The 27147-nt window shown below is 45.7% G+C and overlaps 1 protein-coding gene across 2 annotated transcripts in view; it reads left to right on the top strand.

The window, feature by feature from the left end:
* FRMPD4 (FERM and PDZ domain containing 4) overlaps window positions 1-27147 on the top strand; it is a 494176-nt gene that overhangs the window by 270778 nt on the left and 196251 nt on the right. For both annotated transcript variants that reach the window (XM_036306035.1, XM_036306034.1), the window contains exon 2: window positions 22988-23104. In XM_036306035.1, the coding sequence (XP_036161928.1) occupies window positions 22988-23104 (117 nt within the window). The remainder of the gene's footprint in view (window positions 1-22987; window positions 23105-27147) is intronic.

Here is a 27147-nt window from a genome sequence, read left to right as displayed (position 1 = left end):
TTAGGCCGGCTCCCTTCACTCGGGGAGATGGGTCTGTGTCGGGTTTTGTCATGCATCATGATGGCTGGCTGGCGTTCTTCCTGGGCAGAAAGCAAACCATCTTAATGACTCCAGGAGAATGCATCGGAAGCGTTTATCACAGCGGTGGGGCGAACAGATTGTGAGCCTGCGAATGATGACAAATTGGAAACTGGGTCTCCAGTTAAATTAAAAAAAAAAATAACCTAGGAACAAACCTATGTTTTGGAGTGGGTGGTTTTTTTGTTTTTTGGGGTTTTTTTATTTTATTTTATTTTTATTCTTTTAAAACATATTTTATTGATTTTTTACAGAGAGGAAGGGAGAGGGATAGAGAGTTAGAAACATCGATGAGAGAGAAACATCGATCAGCTGCCTCCTGCACACTTCCCACTGGGGATGTGCCCGCAACCCAGGTACATGCCCTTGACCGGAATCGAACCCGGGACCCTTGAATCTGCAGGCCGATGCTCTATCCACCGAGCCAAACTGGTTAGGGCGGAGTTGATGTTGTTGTTCAAGAAACTTGGCAGTTGAGTATATGTGCTCTTGCTTGCTGTAGGTATAAATTAAGATTGTTTTTCCTTTTTTATTTTTAGAGTATGTTTTTTATTGATTCCCAAGAGAGGAAGGGAGAGAGAGAGAGAAATATCAATGATGAGAGAGAATCATCGATCGGCTGCCTCCTGCACACCCCCTACTCAGATCGAGCCTGAAACCTGGGCATGGGCCCTGATCGGGAATGGAACCGTGAACTCTTGGTTCCTAGGTCGACACTCAACCACTGAGCCACGCCTACCAGGCAGCGGTGTATTTTTTGACTGTGTTCATATAAATGGAGGACCACAAAGGAGGAGCTATTGTAAGAAAGCACAAAGTTAAATTGCTTACAAATTGCATGACCTCCCTCTTCGTCCTGCTGGGTTCTTGGAGCCCAGCGAACAGTGGCAAATACCAGATAAGCAGGGCCACTGGATCGGATGAAATACACAGCCCCGCGCCAGCAAGCCCGTATCTGTTCCTCCCCCACCACCCCACCCCCACCATGGTTTGCAGTGGAAGGCGTGGCCACCGTGCTCTTGATCTGCTGGGCTTGCAAGTGTAGACACACCCCGGCTCCCCAGTGCTAATAGCAAGTCTTCTGGGCCTTCCATTCATGATGGCGCCTCCTGTAAAATCCCGGTCAAGCACAATGGCTGTGAGAGCCGCTTCTGTCTTGGTGCCAAAAGGCCCATTTGGTCTCTGCTAATCCATTTACAGGTATAATCAGATGCTTGCTTATTGCTCCTGGTAATTGCAGTGTCCTGGATAGCACGGCTTCCGTTGTGCCCGAGAAGAACTCCCGAGTTCCGTTTCATTCAACGCTATTCACGAAGCCCTAACATCAGGCCATTCACCGAGCTGGTGGTCCAGGGTCTACTTTGATATAATGATGCTGGGGACCTGTTAAGGAACAGAGAGACAGGGCTACTTACACACTGCACCTGCTGGAGTTCTGCAGCTGTGTGGGCCTGGAGAGCGCCTCTCTCTCTCTCTCTCATTTTCTCCCCCCTCCCCGCCTCCCCTGCCCCTCTCTCCCTATTTAGAGGTGACTATGATACAAAATGCAATAGAAGTGATACCAGGACGGTATAGTTTTGCAGCCCTGTCAAATGGATGACGCTCACATTATTCAACTCTGCAATTTTCACACGCAAAACCCAATCATAGACAACACTTAAATTAGTGGGCATGGCCATATTCCAATAGTATTTTATTTATCAAAGCAGGTGGTGAGCTGGCCGGCGTGGCTCAGTGGTTGAGCATTGACCTATGAACCAGGAGGTCATGGTTCCATTCTGGTCAGGCCACAGGCCCAGGGTGCGGGCTCCATCCCCAGTGGGGGGCGCACAGGAGGCAGCTGATTCATGATTCTCTCTCATCATGGATGTTTCTCTCCCTCTCTCTCTCTCCATCTCCCTTCCTCCCTGAAATCAATAAAAATATATTCAGAAAAAAAACAAAAAAAGCAGGTGGTGGGCCAAGCCCACGGGCTATAGTTTGCTGACCACTGAGAACAGAGGGAGGAGACACCATTATTGGATGTGAGAGTCAAGTCCCTGTGAAGGAGGTAGCCCACCAGATGGTTGAAGAGGACATGTACTTCTTCTAGACGGATGCCTGTCTTCAGTCTGGTTTCTTCTTGCTTGTCCGCAGATTATTTTATCTTTGATCGTTTCCTGTCATCACCTTTGGACATGTTCCTTGAGACGTGTGGCCAGCTGAGCAGTTTGTGTTCTTACAGATTTTAGACAAGTTCTAAGTGAAAGATCCGTCGGAGGCCGAGCACCAGGTGACACAGGAAAGACCTGCAGGGCTGTCTCGCAAAGGGAGAGCCGCAGCCCGTGCAGCGGTTAGCACTCTTTTAAGGAGAATGAGGAAGGCACGAGGGCTGGGGCACTTGGCGAGAGCTGGTTGGTTAGTCACTGTATATGTCCATACAGGGTGTTCCTTCTGGGTTGGGGCCATATCACATTTACCGTAAGTCATCGCCAGTTCAGGGACGGGTGGGTTTAGTAATCACTTTCCAGGGACAGGTGAGTCGATCACTAAGATCCTGTATGTGCTCAACAAATCCTTGCGGAGAGGAGTAGGGTAGGGGCTTTGAGGGTAGTTTCCCAAAGCCTTGAATCTCTGGATCTGCTGAAAACTCAAAGCCGTGCGGCCGGTGTGGCCCAGTGATTTAGTGTCAACCTATGAACCAGGAGGTCACCGTTCAATTCCAGATTGGGGCGCATGCCCGCATGGCTCGAGCCCCCATGGGGGGCATGCAGGAGGCAGCCGATCGATGATCCTCTCTCATCATTGAGGTTTCTATTTCTCCCTTCCTCTGAAAATCAATAAAAATATATTTTTTTAAAAAGCTGAGCCTCAGGCAAAGATTAGGGCCAGGCCATGCCCTGGGTGCCTTGTCTGCATCTGTGGATGCCATATGGCTTCTGAGATGGGCACTGACCCCCGAATCCAGCCCGGAAAACTGAGCCCTTTGGATCCAGACCTTAAGGGAAGTCATCGGCTAACGTTGGAGGGAAATGGGTTAGAGGTGCATTTTGTGGGTGGTCACCCTGCTCATATGTTAGAAGGAAGCATAGTGATCCCCCCTTTGGAAAGCTGCTGTTTGAACTACTCTGTTATTCTTAGACGGTCTCTTATTCCGTAGGTCAACTCTGTTATTTTTAGACTGTAAAATCGCTTCGTTTTTTGCTTGAACAGAAAAGATAAACTTGCCGGAACCGGTTTGGCTCAGTGGATAGAGCGTCGGCCTGCGGACTGAAAGGTCCCAGGTTCGATTCCGGTCAAGGGCATGTACCTTGGTTGCGGGCACATCCCCAGTAGGAGATGTGCAGGAGGCAGCTGATCGATGTTTCTCTCTCATCAATGTTTCTAATTCTCTATCTCTCTCCCTTCCTCTCTGTGAAAAATCAATAAAATCTATTTAAAAAAAAAAAAAAAGAAAAGATAAACTTAACTGTCTGACCTTACATGCTAGCCATCTAAAGGGGCTGATACACTATATTATTTCACATATTCTGCCAAGTGTTTGTTCATCCAAAGTTACAGGTGTTTGATTAGATATAATATGGACTCAAAGTTACAAGTTGTCTGTACAGATATGACAGGCGTTGGGTTAGATACGATATGTATTCAAGATTACAACTGTCCGTCACAATAACTCACACAGAGCCCTTAGTAATATCTGCAAACAAAGAGGCTCGAAAAGTTTAAAATATGGGGGACTTCCTGTATATGGGGTTCAGAATTTGCCAGAGGTAATCTGCTCTGAACGTGTGCGCCATATAGATGACTCCTAACTAATTGGCTCATTAGGTGTCTTGTCCACCTCGTTTAGCTCGCTGATTTGCGATACAACAAGAAATCTGAAATGACCCTGAATGGGAAGGGCCACTATGGCTCAGCAGACATACTTTGTTTTGTTTGGTTTTCCTTGGACTATTGCCTTGACCCCTGTCTCCCAAGGCCAGTGTCACGGAAGGAGTGGGTGCTGACTTCTTGGCAAATCCTTGCTGGCCCATCTCACTGGTCTCTCAGACACCTGTCTGGGAGCCCCCAGTGGAGACCTCCAGTAGCAATAGTTGGTTTTTTTTTAAATACATGTTATTGATTTTTTACAGAGAGGAAGGGAGAGGGATAGAGAGAAACATCGATGAGAGAGAAACGTCGACCCGCTGCCTCCTGCACATCCCCTCCTGGGGATGTGCCCGCAACCAAGGTCCATGCCCTTGACCAGAATCGAACCTGGGACCCTTCAGTCTGCAGGCCAATGCTCTGTCCACTGAGCCAAACCGGTTAGGGCTGCAGCAGCAATAGTTGATTTCATGTTCCAGAAACTTCTTAAAGCTTCTTCCCCCAAGTGTGCTCCTGGGACCAGCATCCTCACCATCACAGGGGCGCCCATTAGGAATGCAGCCCCACCCTCCCTGGACCCCCTTTGTAACTAGATGCTAAGCTAATTCTCATGCAATAGTGTGTTGACATTGGAGGAGCCTTGCTATCAGGGGCACTCTTCATTCTGAAGGGCCTTTCTGCACTTTCTAATAAATGTACCACCTCGTTGATGAAATCTCTTTCCTGGAAGTATTCACGCTGGTGGTATAAATTATTGTTGTCACTTAGAGGGGCAGATTTTTCGAACTTTTCTAATGAAAACTTAGCTTGTCACACACGGTTACAGTACAGCCCTTCCCCAGCATTTGTCAGCCTGCACACTTTGTAAATCAATGTCTTCCTGGCTGTGGAAATAATGACTCCCCAATGGAAAAATACTGAGAGCTGATTTCCTTCCCAGAGTTTTGAGCTCATTGCTTCGCCCTGGCATACCTTGGGGAAATGCAGGATAGGTTTTGTCCCTATTTAGAAAATAATCACGTTTAGACATAAAAAACAAAACAAAAACAAAACAAAACAAAACAAAAAAACGGTAGCAGAGCTTCCCTGTGGCCATTACTGGAGCGAGGACAAGGCAATTCTGGATCTTTTCTCCGTGTTCATTGATAACATGCCTATGTTGGGAGCAGACAGAATGAAAAATATGAATGAACTCTGAATGGAAACTGGGAGGATGGAGGAAAACCAAACCACCCCGATATTGTTGCTAATGGCCCTGTTTTTTTGGCTATAGTTCTTATGCTTTTCACAATAAATGCAATTGTTCTCGAAATCGTTATGGAAATGGGAGGGCAGAATGGGAAGCTATGAAAATAACGAAATTGGGTGGGGTTTCTGGTCCACCTGCAGAATTTGATGAGGACTCCAGCTCTTTAGCTGCGAAAATTAATGCCCTTGGACAGTGTAAACAATGTGAATGAGGCCGAAATAATGGTGGCTCTTAATAAGCATCATCTTTCTTGATATTAAAATAGTCTTAGAACATCGCATTGTGTTTCGATAAGCTAAAAGAATTTTTATTGGAATTTTGGAAAGCAGCCACGAGAGGTTTTCCATTTTGGTTTTAGATGCCTATAAAACACCAGTCATCCAGACAGTGGCCCTCTTTACAAGACAAGATCAATGTTTCATAGATTTATAACTTCCCATAGATACTCACCAATGTGAAGGACTGAACTATCATGTTCCTTCTTTGCGTCAGATACTTTGGAAAATAGGAATCTTGTTTGCTGTCCTTGAGTGGTGAACTGTTTTTGTCGGTGGGAATTTTTGTGGATTTTGTGTACCTGGCCTTTTCCCAATCCTGTTAAAGATGATGGCCTTTGAGCAAGAGATTTGTTTGGTTGACGAAGGTGACATTTTGGACCTCAGTTATCACTTAGTCCAGCATCTTTATTCGATGTATAAGGAAATTGAGGTCACAAAGAAAAGTAACCCAATCAAGGTGCCACTACATATCTGGGGTCAGAAAACTATAGCCACGTAACCAAATACAGATTTTTTAAAAAATACAGCCAGACCCCTCCGTTCACATATCATCTGTGGCTACTGGAAATATAACTGTACAGTTGAGGAGATGCAATAGAGACCCCATGACTTTCAAAGCTGAAAATATTTATTATCTGGTTCTTTATCAAAAATGTTTGCTCACCCCTGTTATAAATGGCACACTTAGAACCTACTTCTCTGCCTTTCAGGTCAGTGTTCTGCCCTCTGTATTAGCGGTTCTCAACTTTCACAGCGTCGCCTAAGACCATCGGAAAACACATATATAATTATATATTTTTGTGATGAATCACTATGCTTTCATTATGTCCAATTTGTAACAATGAATATACATCCTGCATATCAGATATTTACATGACGATTCATAACAGTAGCAACATTACAGTGATGAAGTAGCAAGGAAAATAATTTTATGGTTGGGGGTCACCACAACATCAGGAACCGTATGAAAGGGTCGCGGCATTAGGAAGGTTGAGAACCACTGCTCTATATGTTTTTTCCACTTTTAGTTCTTAACAGGTGCATACATATTCATATCGGTTCCTTTCCGCTCTCTCCACTTTCTTTCTTTAAATAATCTCTTCCCGTTTATTCCTGCTGGTATCTAATTGAGGATAATTTTAAAGTAATATTTGATTATCTTACTCAGAAATAAAAAAAAAACTTATTGGAATGAGAGATCGCTATTACGTATACTTGTTAAACATAGGATCCTAAAATTCATTAATCAAGGCTGAGAAGATTGAGAAAACTACAGTCCACTCAAGCAAATCCTTTATACAGTAATCCCTAAAAATTCAGAACTGATGAAAATATACGTGCTTGTCTCCAACAAACCGCGAAAATATAATTTTCACAATGGATAGCTAGCTCAGAATATGTTTGAATTTTTTATATGTAGTTCATGAGGATGTTCGAAGCCAATTGGATTCAGCTAAGCTTTTTGAGTAGCAATATTATGTTATGAGTCATCTAAAAATAAGGCAAGTGTGAACTTGAGTGCTGCCTCTCAAAATAATGAGTGTTTGCAAAAGTGTTTTAACAATGTACTTGAAAATTAGATTAGGCCATTTGGCAGATTCAGCCAATTCTGGGTTTCATTAATCCCATAATCGCTGTCAAGTTCAATGACAGGATACATTTGGTGGGTCCTCAGAGTATATTCACGTCCTATATTATAGCTAAGAGCAAAGGCTGGGCCCTACACCAAGTAGGAAAAAGCATTTAAAGGTCACTACCGGTGAAATTGTCTTCTGTGTCGGATAATTGGAGAGGAGCAAGGCAGATTCCTCATCTCCCAATTCCCACATTTCCCAGCATGCACTCCTACCTGAGGAGTTTCAATGAGAGCTCAAGGTTCTGGGAACCACCAGAGCCAGGACAGTGTTGAAGTAGGGTGAGCAAGGATGCTTGCTTTCTTCAACAACACCATCAATTCCAGGAGGGCAAGCGCCCTATTTGCTTGTCAATGCCTGGCACAATAGTCCTCAATAACATGTTTTGAATGAATGAATGAATGAATGAATGAATGAATGAAGTGTCATGAGGTCACCAGGTGCTTGGAAGAGAGAAATAGTTCTCTGACTACATGACAGCTGAGAGTAGGAACTGTACATTATAGGGCAGTAGTTCTCAACCTGTGGGTCGCGACCCCTTTGGCGGTCGAACGACCCTTTCACAGGGGTTGCCTAAGACCATCCTGCAGATCAGATATTTAAATGACGATTCATAACAGTAGCAGCATCACAGTCATGAAGTAGCAACGAAAATCATTTTATGGTTGGGTCACAACATGAGGAACTGTATTTAAAGGGCCAGAAGGTTGAGAACCACTGTTTAAGCGTCTCTATCTCATACAGAGCTGAGCACAGAACCTTGTAAAAAGGGGACAATGCCCAATGAATGCTGCTTGATTACCCGAAAGGCCTTTCTGTGTGGAGGCTTAGCTGGTACAATGCCTTGTGTGTTCCCTCTGATTCTTCTCTCAGTCCAGAGTGGCCCATCTTCTCTCCAGTCATCAGCTTAACCAAACTGTTTACTGTCTCTTCAAGAGATTCATTTGTCACCGCAGATCCTTTCTGGGAAGAGGAAGACAAAAGGGATAGATGCAGGTCTGCCATTCATCAGCAAATGTAAATGGTCTAGTCTGGCCGTGTCTTGAGCTCCTGGCCATCTGTCCTGGGCTTTCTCACTGGGGTAAAATGTTCTTTGATGTGGAAACCCTTGTTCTGCTGCCCATTGTGTATGTTGCCGCTCTCGCCTGTCTGTCCTTTGGCCTGTCTGTCCTGCTACCTGGCCCTAACCACGAGCATGTGTGGGCCTCTCCATCCTGACGGGCCTGGTTCCTCCTCATTAATTCTAAGATACTTTTCAGTTCTGCTTTCTGGTTGCTGATACATTATGAATTTGTGTTCCCATTTTGAACTCTGCTCCTCCAAAAAAAAAAAAAAAAATCCGAGGAGTCTTGGGGGCCCTTTTCTGCTGTGTCCCAAGTGCACATGACTACCTTAGTCCTGAGTCAAAGGTTTGAACGCTTGTGTGTCAGCTCCGTTAGTGAACAGTATCTGTTTCACAACTACCCTTGCCAGGCCCTGTGTGAACTCCAGAAGCTACCCCTGCGCAGACGCTATGGTGTGATGGACAAACATGGGTCATTATTCCTGGGTTTTGAAGGAAAAGCTTGCATCAACTTTTTCCCACTTTGTATCCTTAAAGCATGACTGAATAAAGAGACAGGGTGAATAAATGGGAGACATCAAGCCTGATTGGATACTGAATCAAACAAAAGAAAACCTATAAAAGACCATTATTAGGATAACTGAGGAAATTTGAATATGGACTATATATCAGATAACATTGTGCCAATATTGAATTTGATTTTGATACAGTTTTATCGTTTTGAAGGAGAATGTCCTTTTTCTTCAGAGATAGATACTGCCGAATATGGTGCTGAAGTGTCCTCACATCTGTTATTGACCACTAGTAGCCCTGCGCACAAATCCGTGCGCCAATAGCTTGCTGCCGCCCTCGTGTAGCTCCCCCTGAACCTCTTACCCCCCCCCCCCGCTCCCTCATAGATTGCTGCCCTGCCCGCTCCTGTACCTCTCTGCTACCCACTTGTAGCTCGCTGCCCCACCCTCCTGCTGATCTCTGATCCGGTCATTACGTGGTCAGTCGTTATGTAATGACCATTTGCATATTACATCTTTCTTATATCGGATGAAATGGTTCAAGGAAACATTTTATTTTATGTTTTAAATATATTTTATTGATTTTTTACAGAGAGGAAGGGATAGGGATAGAGAGTTAGAAACATTGATGAGACAGAAACATCCATCAGCTGCCTCCTGCACACCCCCTACTGGGGATGTGCCCACAACCAAAGTACATGCCCTTGACCGGAATTGAACCCGGGACCCTTCAGTCCACAGGCCGATGGTCTATCCACTGAGCCAAACCAGTTAGGGCTCTAGGAAACATTTTATCACATAGACAGAGAGAGGGAGAATCTAAAGGAGGGAAGGCAAATGGGATGACACAAATGTTGCAAAATATGAACGACTGGCAAACCTCGGTCACTGTTTTTCAACGTCCACACCGTTGACACAGGGGCCAGTCTCCCTCTGTAGTGGGCGCCGCTGTGCACTCTGAGACCAGCAGCAGCACCCCTGACCTCTGCCCACTAGGTGCCAGTAGCACCCCACCACCCCCAGTTGTAACCACCAGAAATGTGTCCAGACATTGCCAACTGTCCACTGGGGGGCAAAACCTCTCCTTTTTGAGAAATACTGCTCTAGGTGAGGAGTCCAGGAATGGTAGTTGTACACTCCTTTCAACTCTTCTGTATGATTCTTAAAGTGAGAAGTCAAGGAAACGAACAGTCTTGGTGGGAGTGTGAGCTTGCCATGAGTGGAGAGCTATTTCCGGCTAAGGGAACCTTGACCTGGAAAATGAAAGTGACTTGATACCAAGGGTTAATTTCGTATCGGTAAGGTTTAGATGAATTGCGATTTGGTTTTCAGAAAAACAGAGGCAAGGCCGAGGCAGTGAGTTCCTGTTGACCTCCGTATTTCCTTATAGTGGTTCTCAACCTTGGCTGCACATCAGAGTCACCTGGGAATGTTTTTAAATCCTGATTTCTGGGCCTCATCCTCCGGAAATTCTGTTTCTTTGTTACTCATGTTGTGGACCCCACCCCATCACAAAGAAACTGAACTTCCGGAGGATGAGGCCCAGAAATCAGGATTTTACAAAGATTCCCAGGTGATTCGAATGTGCAGCCCAGGTTGAGAACCACTGCCTTATGGGCTCTAGCATCCGTCTCCTGAAATCGTGGACCCGCCCGGTCATTGTCATATGAGTTCTGTTGTAGGATGTTCCACAGTGACTGCTATTTCTTCATTTGTTCGTTCAAAGAAATGCTATTCGGAAACAGTTTCTACATGCCAGATCCTGCTCTCAGTGTCAGATGTGGTTGCGGTCAGGATTTAATAGTGCAGGGCACTGGCCATGGGTGAACTCAGTGGAGTCCCATGGGTGCCACACTGTCCATTCCCATCATTCGGAGACAGGTCCTCCCGCCATTCCACAGCAGAAGGGAATATGAAGCGTTATGTTAGCGCTTCCATGTATCCAGGTCTCCCGCCCAAAGCAATTGATAATATTCCTATTTCTGTGCAGTTTTGTGTACCTAGCAAAGCAAGCGCGACAAGACCACTTACATGTCTGCTCAGTCCACAAAGAGTATGTGTTGCACCCCTACCATTGCCAAGTTCTGTGAACTCCAGGGATGTACAGAATAAGGAGACCGCCCTGTCCTGAGCGAAATCGCAGCTGGCTGAGGGATATCACAGACAAAAAGAGGTCATTTCTATTCAAGGTGGCAGCTTGAATGAGAAGAGTTCAAGTTGCAACGAATTGCTTAACAAGTCAGTGTTGATTGAGCATTAGCTAAGTGCTGCATGTGGAATGTTTTTAAGGCATGAACGCTCAGTAGCTTATAATCTCGGAAGACACAGGTGCACATGGGAAATATATTAGTAATTATAGAAGGTGGATGCTACCTCGAAGGTGCACACAGTAGGTTTCCATAACTACAGGGAAGCGACGTCATCATTTTAGGCAGCGGTCGGCAAACTCATTAGCCAACAGAGCCAAATATCAACAGTACAACGATTGAAATTTCTTTGGAGAGCCAAATTTTTTAAACTTAAACCATATAGGTAGGTACATTGTTATTCACTTAATTAGGGTACTCCTAAGGCTTAGGAAGAGCCACACTCAAGGGGCCAAGGAGCTGCATGTGGCTCGCGAGCCGCAGTTTGCTGACCACTGTTTTAGGGCAAGAGTATTCAGGGACTGTTCTCTTCAGGGGCTGGCCTTTTTAGGAGTTTAGAAGAGGGACCAATTTTGAAGAGTGTGGACAGGAATGGGGACTCAAAGTAGGGAAAGGAGAGTGCTTTACCCAAGTGAACAGCATGAATGAAGGAACAGAGACATGACCAGGAGGATATGTGTGTTCAGGGAATGACAAGCGAGTTGGTTTAAAAACCACAGAACATCCTTATACAAAATGAGTGCAATGCCAGGCTAGAAAAGATCCGGGCCAGGTGATTAGGGGTGACTATTTCTGTGCACACAGATATTGTTCTCAGTACACCCTATTGTTCACACTCTCTCTGGACCAGTTCTGTCTGTTAGTCTTATGGCTGAATGGTAGCCATGGTCTGAGCCGTCATGGCGGCAACCAGCCCCTCTTGTGAAGCTGTTGTGAGATGTAAAATGGACCAACCTGTGAAAACCCCAGCACAGTGGCTGCCTAATAGCAGTCATTAAACTCATATTATCCGCCTCCTCCCCCAACACACACGCTCACTTGCTTGCAGGCAGGGAGCTACCACTTTCATGCCTAAGACGCTGAGCCAGTGCCAGCAGGTACCTCAGACTCCTGTATTCATTCCATTCACACTGAGCTGTTGTATCCTGGATGCTGGTCTGAGTAAGAGTCGGAGAAGGATGAAGAAGACCTGGGCTTGCATATCCACTGGCCCCGCGTGCAGGGACAACAGCATTCTAGTCAAAGGGTCTCGGTTGTTGGTGGGCTGACTGTCCCCATATTTGGCTCTGGAGCGCCTCGCTGGGCGTCCTTGGCCACCCTGGCCAGTCTGCATGTGTTTCCTGCTGTACATGTCAGGGCTAATGCTGATTGTCCTCCCGGACCCACAGAGCTGGAGACTCACTTTGCAAAAATCAAATGTCTCATTCAAGGCAGAGCTGCATTTGATGTTGATGGCCATGCCTGCGTGCAGTGTCTGGGGACTTACATATATGTCCTCAGGCACCCAGGCTCTCTTGAGTGTGTCACAGCATTTCGTACAGAGTGGGGCTACAGTTTGTCTGTCCAAATTCTTGCAAAGAGAACCTGTTAGCCTGGATTTCAGTCTCCTGGTCGTTCTCCCCGATACCCAGTTAGGAAATGGAATTCAGTGAGCTGGTGAGAGGTTTGTATTGAAACTCGTGGCTATTGAAACACATAGTTTTAATGTGTGGGTTGTGAAACTATGCAGTGAAGATAATTAGAAAAAGGTTCGAATTTGGTTATGAAAATAGACATCCTGATGTCTTTTACCAGAGGTAAACTCCTTTTTGAAAAAATATATATTTATTGATTTCAGAGAGGAGGGGAGAGGGTTAGAGAGAAACATCAATGATGAGAGAGAATCATTGACCGGCTGCCTCTTGCACGCCCCCTGCACTGGGGATCGAGCCGGCAACCCGGGCATGTGCCCTTGACCGGAATCGAACCTGGGACCCTTCAGTCCGCAGGCCGATGCTCTATCCACTGAGCCAAACCAGCTAGGGCTACCGTAGGTAAACAAACTCTTGATTAATAACACATTTAAGCTTGAGTGAAATGGTCTGGTGATGAACATATTTTTGAGTTTCTGCTTTTAGGAGGCTTCGCATGAATTTTTAAAGTAGTTTTCGACTGCCTGCGTTCCCCCCTTCGCGGTATTTTCCCGTCCTCCTTGTCATCACAGAAGTGAAATCTTAAAAATAGTTGGTAGGCTGATTCTTACTCCTGTCTGCATGGCCTTGATGTTATTTCCACCTCGTCAGTGTAGGTATCTTCTCAGGCGCCCGCCCTGGCAGCTGCTAATGACAGAGCGTAGGGTGGAAACCTTCCCTCTTACAGGAGACTGCAGTGCTGTGGCTACTGGTTGAAGAGAGTTATATTCTTCTTAAAAACAAAACAAAACAAAACATTTTTATTGATTTCGGAGGAGGGGGGAGAGAGAGAGAGAGAGAGATTTAGAGAGAAACATCAGTGATGAGCGAGAATCATGGATCAGCTGCCTCCTGCACGCCCCCTACTGGGATGGAGGCTGCAACCCAGGCATGTGCCCCATCCGGGAATCCTGGTTCTTAGGTCAATGCTTAACCACTGAGCCATGCTGGTCGGGCCGAGAGAGTTCTGTTCTGAGAGAGAAGAGAAGGCAGCCTGATTCAGAACAGGCCTGACCATCCACAGCGTCGTGAACTGGGACCAAAATGCTAGGTTGGTTACTCAGTTACTCCTGGGGACAAGAAGCCATGTAGGACAGGACCCCCCACCCTACCGGGGCACACCAAGTTGGTCACTGAAGGAACGAGGCTTCCACCAAACTTACAGCTTTTTAAATTCTTCCAGAACCATCTTTGGTTCGTTTCTCTCAGTCCCTCTCTGCTCCCTTTGCCTGAACCCCCATTGCACGTCCACCTTGAATGTCATCTGCTCGCACATCGCGTGAAGTTAGTTCTGTTATTTGGTGGCTACTGTAACCCAAGCTCCATTTAGAGCAAACTACATGAAAAAATACTTTACATTTTGTAATGCCATCTGTAAGACTAAAGAACCTTAGGTTATTCTGCAAATAATCTCTGTGAGTCGACAGAAATAAGGAGGGTCAAATTCAGGGTCAGGTTTGATTGGGTTGGATGTGCGTGTTGCCATTCTCTGTCAGGGATGAATGCCTGAATGGATGTGGCTTATCTGAAATTGACACGATAATTAACCTCTCAATACCCATTCCCGAGGACACAGCTCAATCCTGGCTCCTGGCTGGAAATACTACCAGGTGTGTAAGGAAGACCTCATCGTGGTACAGTGTAAGTCAAGCATGTCAAACTCACGGCCCGAGGGCCACATACCTGGTTTACATGGCCCATGTTAGCCTTTGAGTTTGACTTGCTTGGTGTAAGTGATATGTCCTGCAGGGCTTTCTGCATCTCATTGACCTGCAGAGTGTGGCCGTGAACTGGGCTTTCTGCATCTCATTGACCTGCAGAGTGTGGCCGTGAACTGTGTGTTGCTTCTGTTTGACACAAAAACTGAAACTCAGTAAGGCCAAGTCATTCGCCCCAAGCCGTGCAGCCGTTGAAGTGGCAAACCTGGGATTTGAAGTCATTCTCTGTGACGTAAAGATATAATCTCTATATATAAAAGCCTAAGCGACCGTTATGACTGGATGATCGCTCCACCGGTTGCTATGATGCGCACTGACCACGAGGGGGCAGGCACTCAACGCAGGAGCTGTCCCCTGGTGGTCAGTGCGCTCCCACAGTGGGAGTGCCGCTCAGCCAGAAGCCAGCCTCACAGCTGGTTTTGGTCCAATCACTGCAGGGATCCTAGATTGTGAGAGAGCGTAGACTAGGCTGAGGGACCCCACCAGTGCATGAATCCGTGCACGGGGCCTCTAGTTTATCATACTAGTCATTAGGCCTCGTGTGGAAACTTTGAGAAGGCTTGTTTTTTGTTTTAAGTGTATTAAGCACCAAGTGTATGTTCAGTTCTGAGCTCGGAATCATACTCTCTTACGTCACGAGCTAATAAGCAGGGGCACATTGTCATTGTGGCGGGATCGGTCTGTTTGGGGTGTCCTCTGCATGGAGGGATGCTCAGCAACATGCCTGGTCTCGTCCCTGAGCCCCTCCCCTAGCGGTGACAGCCAACAACGTCTCTACTCATTGCCATATGTTTCCCGGGGCCAAAATCACCCCAGGAAAGAATCACTAAGTGAGACTAATTCCAGTTTCCAGATAATGAAAACACGGTAGAAAGAGTTTCGTGTCCAGGGTCACAAAGCTAGTGAATGGCAGGATTGGAATCTGACTCCAGAATTTGGAAACTGTTCTCATCTTCCTTCTCCCCTGAGGCATCCTTTTTTCTTTTTTGTTTTGTTTTTTGTTTGTTTGTTTTTTGTTAATCCTCACCCGAGGATATTTTTCCATTGGGTTTTAGAGCGAGTAGAAGAGAGAGGGAAAGACAGAGAGAAACATCGATGTTAGAGAAACATTGATGGGTTGCCTCCTACACAACCCCTGATCAGGGCCTTGACTGGAATCAAACCTAGGACCCTTCAGGCCAACACTCTGTCCACTGAGCCAAACTGGCTAGGGCTACAACATCCTTTTTTTTGCTGATACTGAGTGGTGTTTCCTGGGAAACTCAGGTCACCATAGCAGCCTACAGATCACTTCTAATAGGTCAGTTTTGCCCTCAAGATTTGGTTCAGGGCCGAGAGCTGTGCCCACAGGAGGAGACCCTGGGTCGCTCGCCCATGGTCCCAACACTAATAGCTCTGCAACTGTGCCTTACCCTTCGCAGCTGCTCCCTCTTCATGCATCCAGATCGTTTTTGTCAGGACAGTTTCAATCTGTTGCTGAGAATAGATGGGCGAAGCACAAAGTTGCAAACCAGTTCAGTGAGTCCTGGGGAGTTTCTGGAGGGCCTGAAATAGCCCTGCCGATGTAGGTCGCTATTTTTAAGGCTGAGCTAAGTGTTTGAAAGTGGCTCACACAGCCGTGATCTCGAGTTGAAGTCACAGAACATCGGACTTGCAAGGAATCTCGAGGCCGGGCCGACACCAGTGGAAACTGACCCTCTGTACACACAGCTGGGATTCCTGGCTCCTGGGGAAACGTGTCTAATATTTTCTTCTCCTTTGAGAGCAGCTTGCACTCTTCAACTTTGGACCTTACAGAGAGGTGTCACTGGGGCTAGTTTTTAACCCGTTCTTGCTAGACGAGGGGCAAAAAATAGATGATGATCCTTCTGCCCTTTTTCTATTTTGAGAATGGATAAAACCATTTTGAGTCCTGTATCCCTCCAGGGTTATACGGAGCTTTATTTGGCAGAGTCTTTATAACACAGGATATTGTGATCCAGACAACATAGAATCCTTAGCACAGAGCTTGGCATCGAATAATCCCTTAATAAATGTCAGGAGTTGTTAACAACTTGCCTCTCTTCAAAATAGAGCCCATTCTTTTTATTATTTTTCAAAAATATTTTTATTGATTTCAGAGAGGAAGTCGGGGGAGAGAGAGAAGGAGAAACATCAATTATGAGAATCATTGATTGGCTGCTTCCTGTGCGCCCTCTACTGGGGATCCAACCCACAACCCAGGCACGTGCCCTTGACCAGAATAGAATCCTGGACCCTTCAGTCTGCAGGCCGACGCTCTACCCACTGAGCCAAACCAGCTAGTTTCTATGCACTGGCCCTGCTGCTGCTCTACAAGGGGCCAGTTCTTCGCCTCTGGGTAGAAGAAACTGTGTCTTCAGCAATGATTGGATGGGCGGCATTTGGGAGTGGTGGGGAGTTTGGTGCAGCCATAGAGGTGGGATTCAGAAAAGGTTCCTGGAGCACCTTCCCAGCAGAGAGTAAACTGTCAGCTTCAAGGATGGATGTTGTGGTTGGGGTGGACTTCCAGTGAGCACACTGCATAGCGCGGGAGCCCAGTCCCCCCAGTTAGGACCTTCATCCTTGTTTTTTCTCCAGACTGTCATTACATATGTACAAACACTGTTATCTCTTTCTACTCCCCCTTTTAAGTTTTTGAGTTCTACTCATGCCTTTCTGACCCATGTATTTTTTTAAAATATATGTTTTTATTGATTTGAGAGAGAGAGGAAGGGAGAGGGAGAGAGATCTAGAGAATCATCAAGGAGAGAGAAACATCCATTGGCTGCCTCCTGCATGCCACCTACTGGGGATCGAGCCCACAACCAGGGCATGTGCCCTGATCTGGAATCCAACCGGAGACCTCATGAGATGATGCTCAACCAAGTGACCCCCACTGGCCAGGGCCCTGACCCATGTATTTCATATCAACACATGAGCAGACAGGTTTCTAGTCATGTCTGAGTTTTATTATTCAATCATTTGTTTTGTAACAACTGCTGTCCCTTGACCTGAATTAACTCCATTAATGTTTGTGGATTTTTCCAGTAGCTTCACTTGGTGTTTTCTGACAAAAGGATTTATTGGGAAACAACTTCGTGGACTATTGCTTACGACTTCCTGAACATTGTGGACAGGACACAGTGTGGCTCATAATAGAACGCAGGCTTCCTCCAGCGCACTAGTACAGTTCTTTCATTTGCACATCAATTATATTAGGGAGGCTGTGTCTTTCTTTTAGTGATTTAGACTGTGGGTGTGGGGGGTTGGGAGAAGGGAAGAAAGGAAAAGAGAAGAGAAAAGACAGTCTACTGTTTTGTCTTCAATAAGTTAGCCGAGAGGAGAACCAAGATGGCGGCATAGGTTAACACCGGAGTTTGCTGCCTTGAACAACTACTTCAAAAGTGAAACTAAAAAACGGAAGGGACATCACCCAGAACCACAGGAACGCTGGCTGAGTGGAAGTCCTACAACTAGGAGGAAAGAGAAACGCATACGGACACTCAGAGGAGGCGCAGTGCTGAAGTCAAATTCTGAGGTGCGGAGTGCGCGGAGCGGGCTGGCGGCGGAGGGCGTGGTTGGCGTTTTCAATCGGGAGGGAGTCGCAGAATCTGAGCTCCAGATACAGGCGAGTCTTTAGGGACCCAGACTCAAACAGGAGAAGCGGGACTGTCTGGCTTCGGTCAGAGCGAGTGCAGCTTTCTCTCCGAGCTTTGCAGCGGGTGCTGGGACTCAGAGAGGCAGAGCCCCGGGGACAGGACTGAGAGCCGCCATAACTGCTCTCTCTGGCCCACCCTGTTGATCCTGTGCGACCCGCCCCGCCCAAGCCCTGCACAGAGGCATTTGCCGGACAGCCTCAGGCAAAGGCTAGATTAGCACCTCCCTAGAGGACAGAAGTTCTCTCACTGCTGACACAGCTGATTCTCATAGCCACTTGGCCTAGAGGTCAAACCCTCCCTGGTATTAGCTACAGCAATCAAGGTTTAACTATAAGACTGCGCACAAAGACCACTAGGGGGTGCACCAAGGAAGCATAACAAAATGCGGAGACAAAGAAACAGGACAAAATTGTCAATGGAAGATATAGAGTTCAGAACCACACTTTTAAGGTCTCTCAAGAACTGTTTAGAAGCCGCCGATAAACTTAATGAGATCTACAAGAAAACTAATGAGACCCTCGATGTTATATTGGGGAACCAACTAGAAATTAAGCACACACGGACTGAAATAACGAATATTATACAGACTCCCGACAGCAGACCAGAGGAGCGCAAGAATCAAGTCAATGATTTGAAATGCGAGGAAGCCAAAAACACCGAACCGGAAAAGCAAAATGAAAAAAGAATCCAAAAATGCGAGGATAGTGTAAGGAGCCTCTGGGACAGCTTCAAGCGTACCAACATCAGAATTATAGGGGTGCCAGAAGATGAGAGAGAGCAAGATATTGAAAACCTATTTGAAGAAATAATGACAGAAAACTTCCCCCACCTGGTGAAAGAAATGGACTTACAGGTCCAAGAAGCGCGGAGAACCCCAAACAAAAGGAATCCAAAGAGGACCACACCAAGACACATCATAATTAAAATGCCAAGAGCAAAAGATAAAGAGAGAATCTTAAAAACAGCAAGAGAAAGAAACTCAGTTACCTACAAGGGAATACCCATACGACTGTCAGCTGATTTCTCAACAGAAACTTTGCAGGCCAGAAGGGAGTGGCAAGAAATATTCAAAGTGATGAATACCAAGAACCTACAACCAAGATTACTTTATCCAGCAAAGCTATCATTCAGAATTGAAGGTCAGATAAAGAGCTTCACAGATAAGGAAAAGCTAAAGGAGTTCATCACCACCAAACCAGGATTTTATGAAATGCTGAAAGGTATCCTTTAAGAAGAGGAAGAGGAAGAAAAAGGTAAAGATACAAATTATGAACAACAAATATGCATCTATCAACAAGTGAATCTAAGAATCAAGTGAATAAATAATCTGATGAACAGAATGAACTGGTGATTATAATAGAATCAGGGACATAGAAAGGGAATGGACTGACTATTCCTGGGGGGGAAAGGGGTGTGGGAGATGCGGGAAGAGACTGGACAAAAATCGTGCACCTATGGATGAGGACAGTGGGTGGGGAGTGAGGGCGGAGGGTGGGGCGGGAACTGGGAGGAGGGGAGTTATGGGGGGGAAAAAAGAGGAACAAATGTAATAATCTGAACAATAAAGATTTAATTAAAAAAAAAAAAAGTTAGCCGAGCCCTAGCCGGTTTGGCTCAATGGATAGAGTGTCAGCCTGTGGACTGAAGGGTCCCGGGTTCAATTCTGGTCAAGGGCACTTGCCAGGTTTGCAGGCTCCATCCCCAGGGTGGGGTGTGCAGGAGGCAGCCAATCAGTTATTGTCTCTCATCACTGATGTTTCTATCTCTTCCTCCCTCTTCCTTCCTCTCTGAAAGCAATTGAAAAAATTACGTATATATAAAATAAGTTAGCTGTGCTGGGAAAGGTGGACGTTCGGATACAGTACATAAATTAATAATGCACAATAAATTGTTGGGCTCTCAGCATAGGCCTCCTTTCATTTTCAAGAATATTCTTTGTGGCACCTCACACTGCACGAACCCTTTTCCAGCCTTTGTAGTAGCGGATGTCCTGCGTTCATACCCCTCCGGGCCTGTTCTTTTCGGTCCTCCCCTTAGAAAGCATGCACCTGGGAGTGCAGAGAAATTGGCGGTTTCGGGGGTAGCTCGGGGTGGAAATTCATGTGTTTTCTCGCTGCAGGAAAGCAGCACCTTTTGTAAAACACAGCCCGAGGAAACGGCTGCTGCTGACTTCTGCATGAAGAAGAGGAACAAACGCTCCCCGCGTCTTTGTTTTTGAATAGTCATCCGGCCAGAAATCACCCGTGCATTCTAAATGTGCCAGATGCGGGCTCAGTGTGTGAGCTCTCGCTCACCACACTTCGTGAAGGATGTGGGAAAACCGAAAGGAAGTTCAAGAGAAGCGAGGGAGGCGGTTAACATGATGCAAAAGAGTTCCTCTCCACCGTACTTACAGGAAATGGGCTTGCTTCCCCAGGGAGTAGTGTTGGGTCATGGTCAAGTGCATGAGCTGGGGGGGGAGGGTTGCGGTGCGTTACCCTGCAACCTGGGGAATGAAGTCTCTCCTCATCACAGAAAGGTTGACACCCCTGCCCGGCCGGCGTGGCTCAGTGGTTGGGTGTGGACCTATGAACCAGGAGGTCAGGGTCCGATTCCCGGTCAGGGCACATGCCTGAGTTGGGGGCTCGATCCCCAGTGTGGGGCGTGCAGGAGGCAGCCATTCCATGATTCTGTCTCCTCATTGATGTCTCTCTCTCTCTCTCTCTTCCTCTCCCTATCTCTCTGAAATCAATAAAAATTATTTTTTTAAAGAAAGGTTGACAAATCAAAATAAATAAGTAAAAAGAAATTAATAAATACTAAAAGAAAGGCTGACACCCCGGTTTTGGGTGCTGTTCCCATGAGATCTGCCATTGAGAGTGAAGTTGTGAATGTGGTGCCTGGCGTCGGAGGGTATTGACTGGCGGATGGTGTGGCCCGGGCAGGTCATCCCCCCTCCTCCCCACACTCTTTGGGGCGGGTCTCCAGAGAGGAACTGCACCTGGACCAAAAGGCCACGTGATGCGCAATATTGCTCAACCCGAACTGGTATCGCTCATTTCCTTTGCATCGATAAGCCCGGCGTTCGTCTTGGGCATCGATGAGAGATCAGTGCAATTTCTGCGGGAGCCCCCAAACGGGGCGCAGGCCTCTGGCTGGGGATGGTGACCACCTGTTGGTCACACGGAGTCACTTCCCCCTTCCTCTTCATCTTGCAAAGGCAGCGTTTCAGCAAATTCTCAGTAACCGCTCCTTCCATGTTGCTGATGAGGCAAAATGTCAAAGCTAATATGTGGCTTTTCGCTGCAAATGACATGGAGAGTTTGTCTCGGGCTGAATGGCGCTCCTTGCTTGCAGTGTGGTTACAGGCATGGGAAGTTTGCCTTTTGTGAGAGGCGTTCAGGATACTGAGGCTTGGGTTGTTTGATCCCAAGACCCATAAAACTGGGAGTTTATTTTGACTCGTGGGTTTCTGTTGTGGTGTGATATCCACTTATGTGCCAAACTGTCCTAGTAGCTTTTCTTGGTAATGCTCAGTTCATGGAAAGTGTGCAGAACTTTTGCTCAGAATTGGCTTGTGTGTCCTTAGGAAACTTGCTTCATCCTGCTGAGCCATTCGTTGCATTCACCTCACAGGACCTCTGGGAAAAGGCACCCAAGAGCCCAGCCGGTGCGGCTCAGTGGTTGCCGGGCATAAATCAAACCACTCTCCGGATATCAGACCCGGGCCTTGAAAAGTCTGTCACATGCAAGACAAGTGTGTGGTGATAATTTGAAGAGAACCCCCCCCGCCCCCCCCGCCCCCACACATACCTTATGTAGCTGAAAATATTGGTGGGAGCTGAGCACTCTGGGGCCATTAAGTGGGGGTCTCTTTTTTTTTTTTTTTTTTTTAATATATTTTATTGATTTTTCACAGAGAAGAAGGGAGAGGGATAGAGAGTTAGAAACATCGATGAGAGAGAAACATCGATCAGCTGCCTCCTGCACGCCCCCCAGTGAGGATGTGCCCGCAACCCAGGTACATGCCCTTGACCGGAATCGAACCTGGGACCCTTGAGTCCGCAGGCCGACGCTCTATCCACTGAGCCAAACCGGTTCGGCAAGTGGGGGTCTCTTGAATTGAGGCTCATAGACCGGGGTGAGTCTCTAAACCATCTATGTCAGATTCAAAGGCTAATACGGGCCAAATAAACAAGGTTTAAGCTTCTGTGGGCCACAAGAAAACGAAAGCTTCCATTTTCATAGAAACGTAGGTTTATTTCGTTACAGACATGCTGAATACAAAGGGCTGAAATAAATGAGTCATCGTTAACATATAATAATAGAACATTTTAATAAAAGTTAATATTTTTCTTGAACGTTCACTTAACAAACACTAAATAACTGCACAAATTAATAAGTGTCACACAAATAAACCTGTTTTTCTTGTTCTCTGAAAGTGAAATATTTCCTGCTGCGGACACCAAACAAGTCAGCCCAAGACTATTGACGTGGCCATCGGCTGCTAAAATATTAAAGGGTGCGCCTGTGTGTAAAGGAAATGAATGCAACACGATAGTTATCAGTCATTAGCGAATGTTGTAGTTCATTATTAATAATTATGTGTAACAGGATACTGTAAAAATTAAGTTATGAAATTTTTATTAAAACTTTTCTTACATACTGTTACATTGGCTGGGCCGCAAAAATATTCCTTGTGAGCTGCATGCAGCCCGCGGGCCGCGAGTTTGACATGCTTGCTCTCAACCCCTTTAGAGGTTAGGTCAAAACTATTTTGCTAGCCCTGCCCATGTCACTCAGTGGTTGAGTGTCACAGTTTGCTTCCTGGTCATGGCACATGCCCCGGTTGTGAGCTTGATCCCCAGTAGGGGGCGTGCAGGAGGCAGCCGATTGATGATTCTCTCTCCTCATTGATGTTTCTGTCTTCCTCTCTGAAATCAATAAAGACAGATTTAAAAAAAAAAAAAGAGTGAGCAAGATTCTATCCAGAAAAGTACAAAGCATGGTACCTGACACAACACAGTCACGCAGCCAGCGGAGGCTACAGCCCACAGTTGCATGGAGCAGGTCCTACGTGCCTTCTGGAGCGTCTCAGAAGAAAGGTGCAGGAGTCCGTTGTAATGATGCTTTTCTTTCTTTCTTCTTTCGCAGCCACAGGACGAAGTCTTCAGGCTGGCCACCTCCCTCGGGAACCTGGGGCTTGAACCAGGTCCCGCCCTATGGATGGGAGATGACGGCGAGCCGGGATGGCCGGGACTGCTTCATCAGGTAGGTGGCGCAGACGACATCACGGCAAGCTCTCTGGCTCGTGGCTGTCTCTGTTTGCCCCTCTACTCGGGAGAATTAACAGACTTCAACTAGGGACTCCTAGGCATTGGGAGGCCATTACACAACCAACTTGATTGCCTGTGTTTTCTGTCTCTTGTCACATGGGTTTGCTTTGTTCTTGGCCAAGCACCATCTTAAAGTGACAGTTGCCCATATGGCATGGTAACCGTGGGCCAGAACAGTTTTCCTTCATAAATCTAAGGCCCGCTGTACTCATTGTCTGAGGCGAACACAAAAGTTTGCCATGAGGAGTATCACAGAATGCTTTGTAGAAATAGTCAATTCCAAAATGTAATGGACGCACCCATAACTAGAAAAGTCAGCTCAAAGGATGGTGCCCATAATGGATCGGGTCATACATTTCTCACAGGGATATTGTTACCAGGAAACCCCCAGTTGGGCTCGGGCTGCCTGTCGCTGTGTCCAATAACGAAGGCACGATTGACTCATAGAAGGCATTAATTGAGAAGGCCAGCCAACCAAGAAGACAGGGTGTCTTACAGCCAGGCGCCGGGGACGGGATTATAAGAGGGAGTGGGCTAGGGTGATATGTGCAGGCCTGGGGGTCTGCAGACGTCAGCTATTGTCCTTAGTCATCAGGCAATGAGATGATGTTGACGAGATGATGTTTTGACTCCTGGTGGGTCAGCCTGACCATGCTTATCTGCTCTGCTTGCTGGATTCCCAGCTGAGTCACCTCCCCAATCGCTTCCCACAGGCCTTGAAAAGGAAACTTGAGAAAAACTTAACCCCCTATTCACATATCAGAAACTTAACCCCCTATTCACATAAGGATATGTGTTCTAAGATTTAAAATAATGTGATTACTTTTCGGATTAATTCAGGTGCTCTATCTATCAGATTATAAGTCCCCTCCCTATCGATATTGGGTAAGATTTTGGATTGTTGTAGAAGCTCCTATTTTAATTCTGGTAAAATATGTATACTATAAAATTTGCCATTTTTATTTGTACCAATTAGTGCCATTAAGTATGTTCAAAGTGTTGTGCAACAATCACCAGAATCCATTTCTAGAGCTTTTTCTTATCATCCCCAACAGAAACTCTGTACCCATTAAGCCAGCAGTCGCCAACCTTTCGGACCTCATGGACCACGAGTGGTCTGCAGACCACCGGTTGGCGACCGCTGCATTAAAGAATAACTTTCTATTCCCCCTCTCCAACCCCTGGTAAACTGTGTTCTCCTTTCTGTCTCTGAATCTGTCTGTTCTAGATACTCACTGAAGTGAAATCATATAGTGTTTGTCCTTTTGTGTCTGTCTTATTCCACTCAGCGTAATGTCCTCAAGGTTTATCCATGCTGTAGCACATATCAGAATTCCATTTCTCTTTAAAAATTAATAATATCCCCTTGTATGGGTATATATCATATTTGCTTATCCATTCATCTGCCAATGGGTCGTTGGGGCCCTTGTGAACAGTGCCTGTTTAAATACCGGTGTACAAATTTCTGTTTGTGTCCCTGTTTTCCATTTTCTTGGGGACCTAGTTGGGAGCGGAATTGCTGGATCATATGGTAATTCAGCATTTACCTTTCTGAGGACCCGCTAAACATTTCCACGGTGCTCTGATGCTTTGCAGTTGTATGAGAAGAATACGTATAAAACACTTCTCAGAACAGCAAGGGTCTGGCCTGCTTTCTTCTCCAACCTAAGTGAAATTCTTAGTTATGAGGAATGAGTGACATAGAGTTGCAATCCGGAAGCACAGTTTGCCCTGGTCTAATACAATTGAGCAGAGATTGGTGGCCAAGGGGAGCGAATCTTTCACACCGCAGGATGCATTGTTTTGTGGAGGGACCAGCAAACACAGGCTCATCATGAGAGGTGGGGAGTCATTTTTATAAGAATTAAAATCCCTGCCAAGATTGGGGATTTGATCTCTTGGGCATCCCGTACCTTCCTGCTTGGATTGTTGGAACGTAGCTAGGGAGACAGTCACATGTTTCCCAGTCTCTGCAGGTCAGATCTCTTCCCTTCCTAGAATTCCTCTGGGGCGGAGAGAACGCCCCTCTTCAAAGTACAGTTGGGGGCTGAAGGGCTTGCCTCCTGGGTCCCTCCTGGGAAATTCAAGTTGCCCTTGAACATGACCCACTGCAGGGCGCCCTCATGTTGCTAGAAAGATATTTTTGTCCTGCATTGTGCCATCTATTTTGTAACATGGTTATGGGTTTATATAATAGACTCAGCTGGGGTGGCCTAGATGCTTTGATTCAACACAGTCAAAATTTCTGGCAAAAAAAGTAAAATTTTCAAAAAACATGGATCATGAATTTATGAAGGCATAGCTCAGACTTCTCTAATTACAGTGTTTTTTTCCTTTCCTCGGGTAGATTTGGGTTCTAGGCTATTTGTTCAATAGATTAAAACCAGGACTAGCCCTGGTGTCACTTTAACATGGGCAGTGGCCTAATTCCAGCTGTTGAATGTGTAAGGGCCAATCATCAAGGTCATAGAAAAACCTATACTGATTACTAAACGGTAAGTTTTAGAACCAGATGATCAGTGTCACTTTTCCAAATCTGTGGGTTTGTTGTTGTTGTTTTTACTTGAAAAGTAAATTTCCACAATCCTCAGAGACAGTTTTAAGATGTCAAGAACAGTAGTACTTTGGCCAATTCAGGTCACATGCCCAGGTTGCAGGCTTGATCCCCAGCAGGGGGCGGGGAGGCAGACAATCAATGATTCTCTCTCATCTTTGATGTTTCTATCCCTCTCCCTGTCTCTCTTCCTATGTGAAATCAATAAAAACATACATATTTTAAATGTGGTTACTAGTCTGAAATCACCTGTTTTCCTTGCATTATTAAAAAAACACACCACAGTAGTACTTTGGAAATTATTTGTACTTTCCTCGTCACTAATGAGTTTTACAAATAAAGGGAATCATTCTGATTTGTTTTTTTCTTACCTGCTGAGTAATGTCCATTATAAAGAGATACTCTAATTACCTGAGTTTCTGGGGAGCCCCAGTTTGCAGCGTGGAGTATATCTCTACTCATTAGTTGTAGAAGTTAAATGAACAACTTGAAAATGAATTCATGGCTAGTAATTAGCACCTTTGCATTTAATTTTTCACTCTTTCACATCGTCTCTTTGAAAGAGATTAGATGTCTTCATTTTTTTTCTTTTTTAAAAAAATATTTTTTCCTCTTTCCTCTCTCTAAAATCAATTTAAAAAAACATCCTCTGGTGAGGATTTTAAAAAGTCAAAAAGTCGTATAACTCAAGCATTTACTTACTCTTCCTTTTAGAACAGGTAAATACTAAATACTAAATAAATGAATATTAATAAGTTTCTAAGATAGAATACTTCTATTGATTGCCAGTAGAACTTCCCCAGCTCAATAAAAGCCATACAATTTGTGTGAATTCCTGATATGATGAAAATCCCAACGTTAATCAATGATCAGTCCTCTTTTTAATATTATTGACTTTAGAAACAGAGAAAGGAAGGGGAGAGAGAGAGAGAGAGAGAGAGAGAGAGAGAGAGAGAGAGAGAGAGAGATATTTGTTGTTCCACTCATTGATGCATCCATTGGTTGATTATTGTACATGCCCTGACCAGGGATCGAACTGCAACTTTGGAGTATAAGGACGATGCTCTAACTACTGAGCTGTCTGGCCAGGGCCTAGATCATTGATCTTAATTCGGAAGTAGCTCTCTATTCTTTTTATATATAAAAAAAAAAACCAACAGCCGAAACCGGTTTGGCTCAGTGGATAGAGCGTCGGCCTGCGGACTGAAAGGTCCCGGGTTCGATTCCGGTCAAGGGCATGTACCTGGGTTGTGGGCACTTCCCCAGTGGGGGATGTGCAGGAGGCAGCTGATCGATGTTTCTCTCTCATCGATGTTTCTAACTCTCTATCTCTCTCTCTTCCTCTCTGTAAAAAATCAATAAAAAATATGTTTAAAAAAAAAAAAAAAACCAACAAAACCAGGTTTGTTTGCAGAGATGAAAAA

Source organism: Myotis myotis, unplaced genomic scaffold (assembly GCF_014108235.1).
Source record: "Myotis myotis isolate mMyoMyo1 unplaced genomic scaffold, mMyoMyo1.p scaffold_m19_p_4, whole genome shotgun sequence".
Lineage (NCBI taxonomy): Eukaryota > Metazoa > Chordata > Mammalia > Chiroptera > Vespertilionidae > Myotis > Myotis myotis.
The sequence above is the reverse complement of the archived record's forward strand: the minus strand, read 5'-3'. Positions and strand labels throughout refer to the sequence as shown.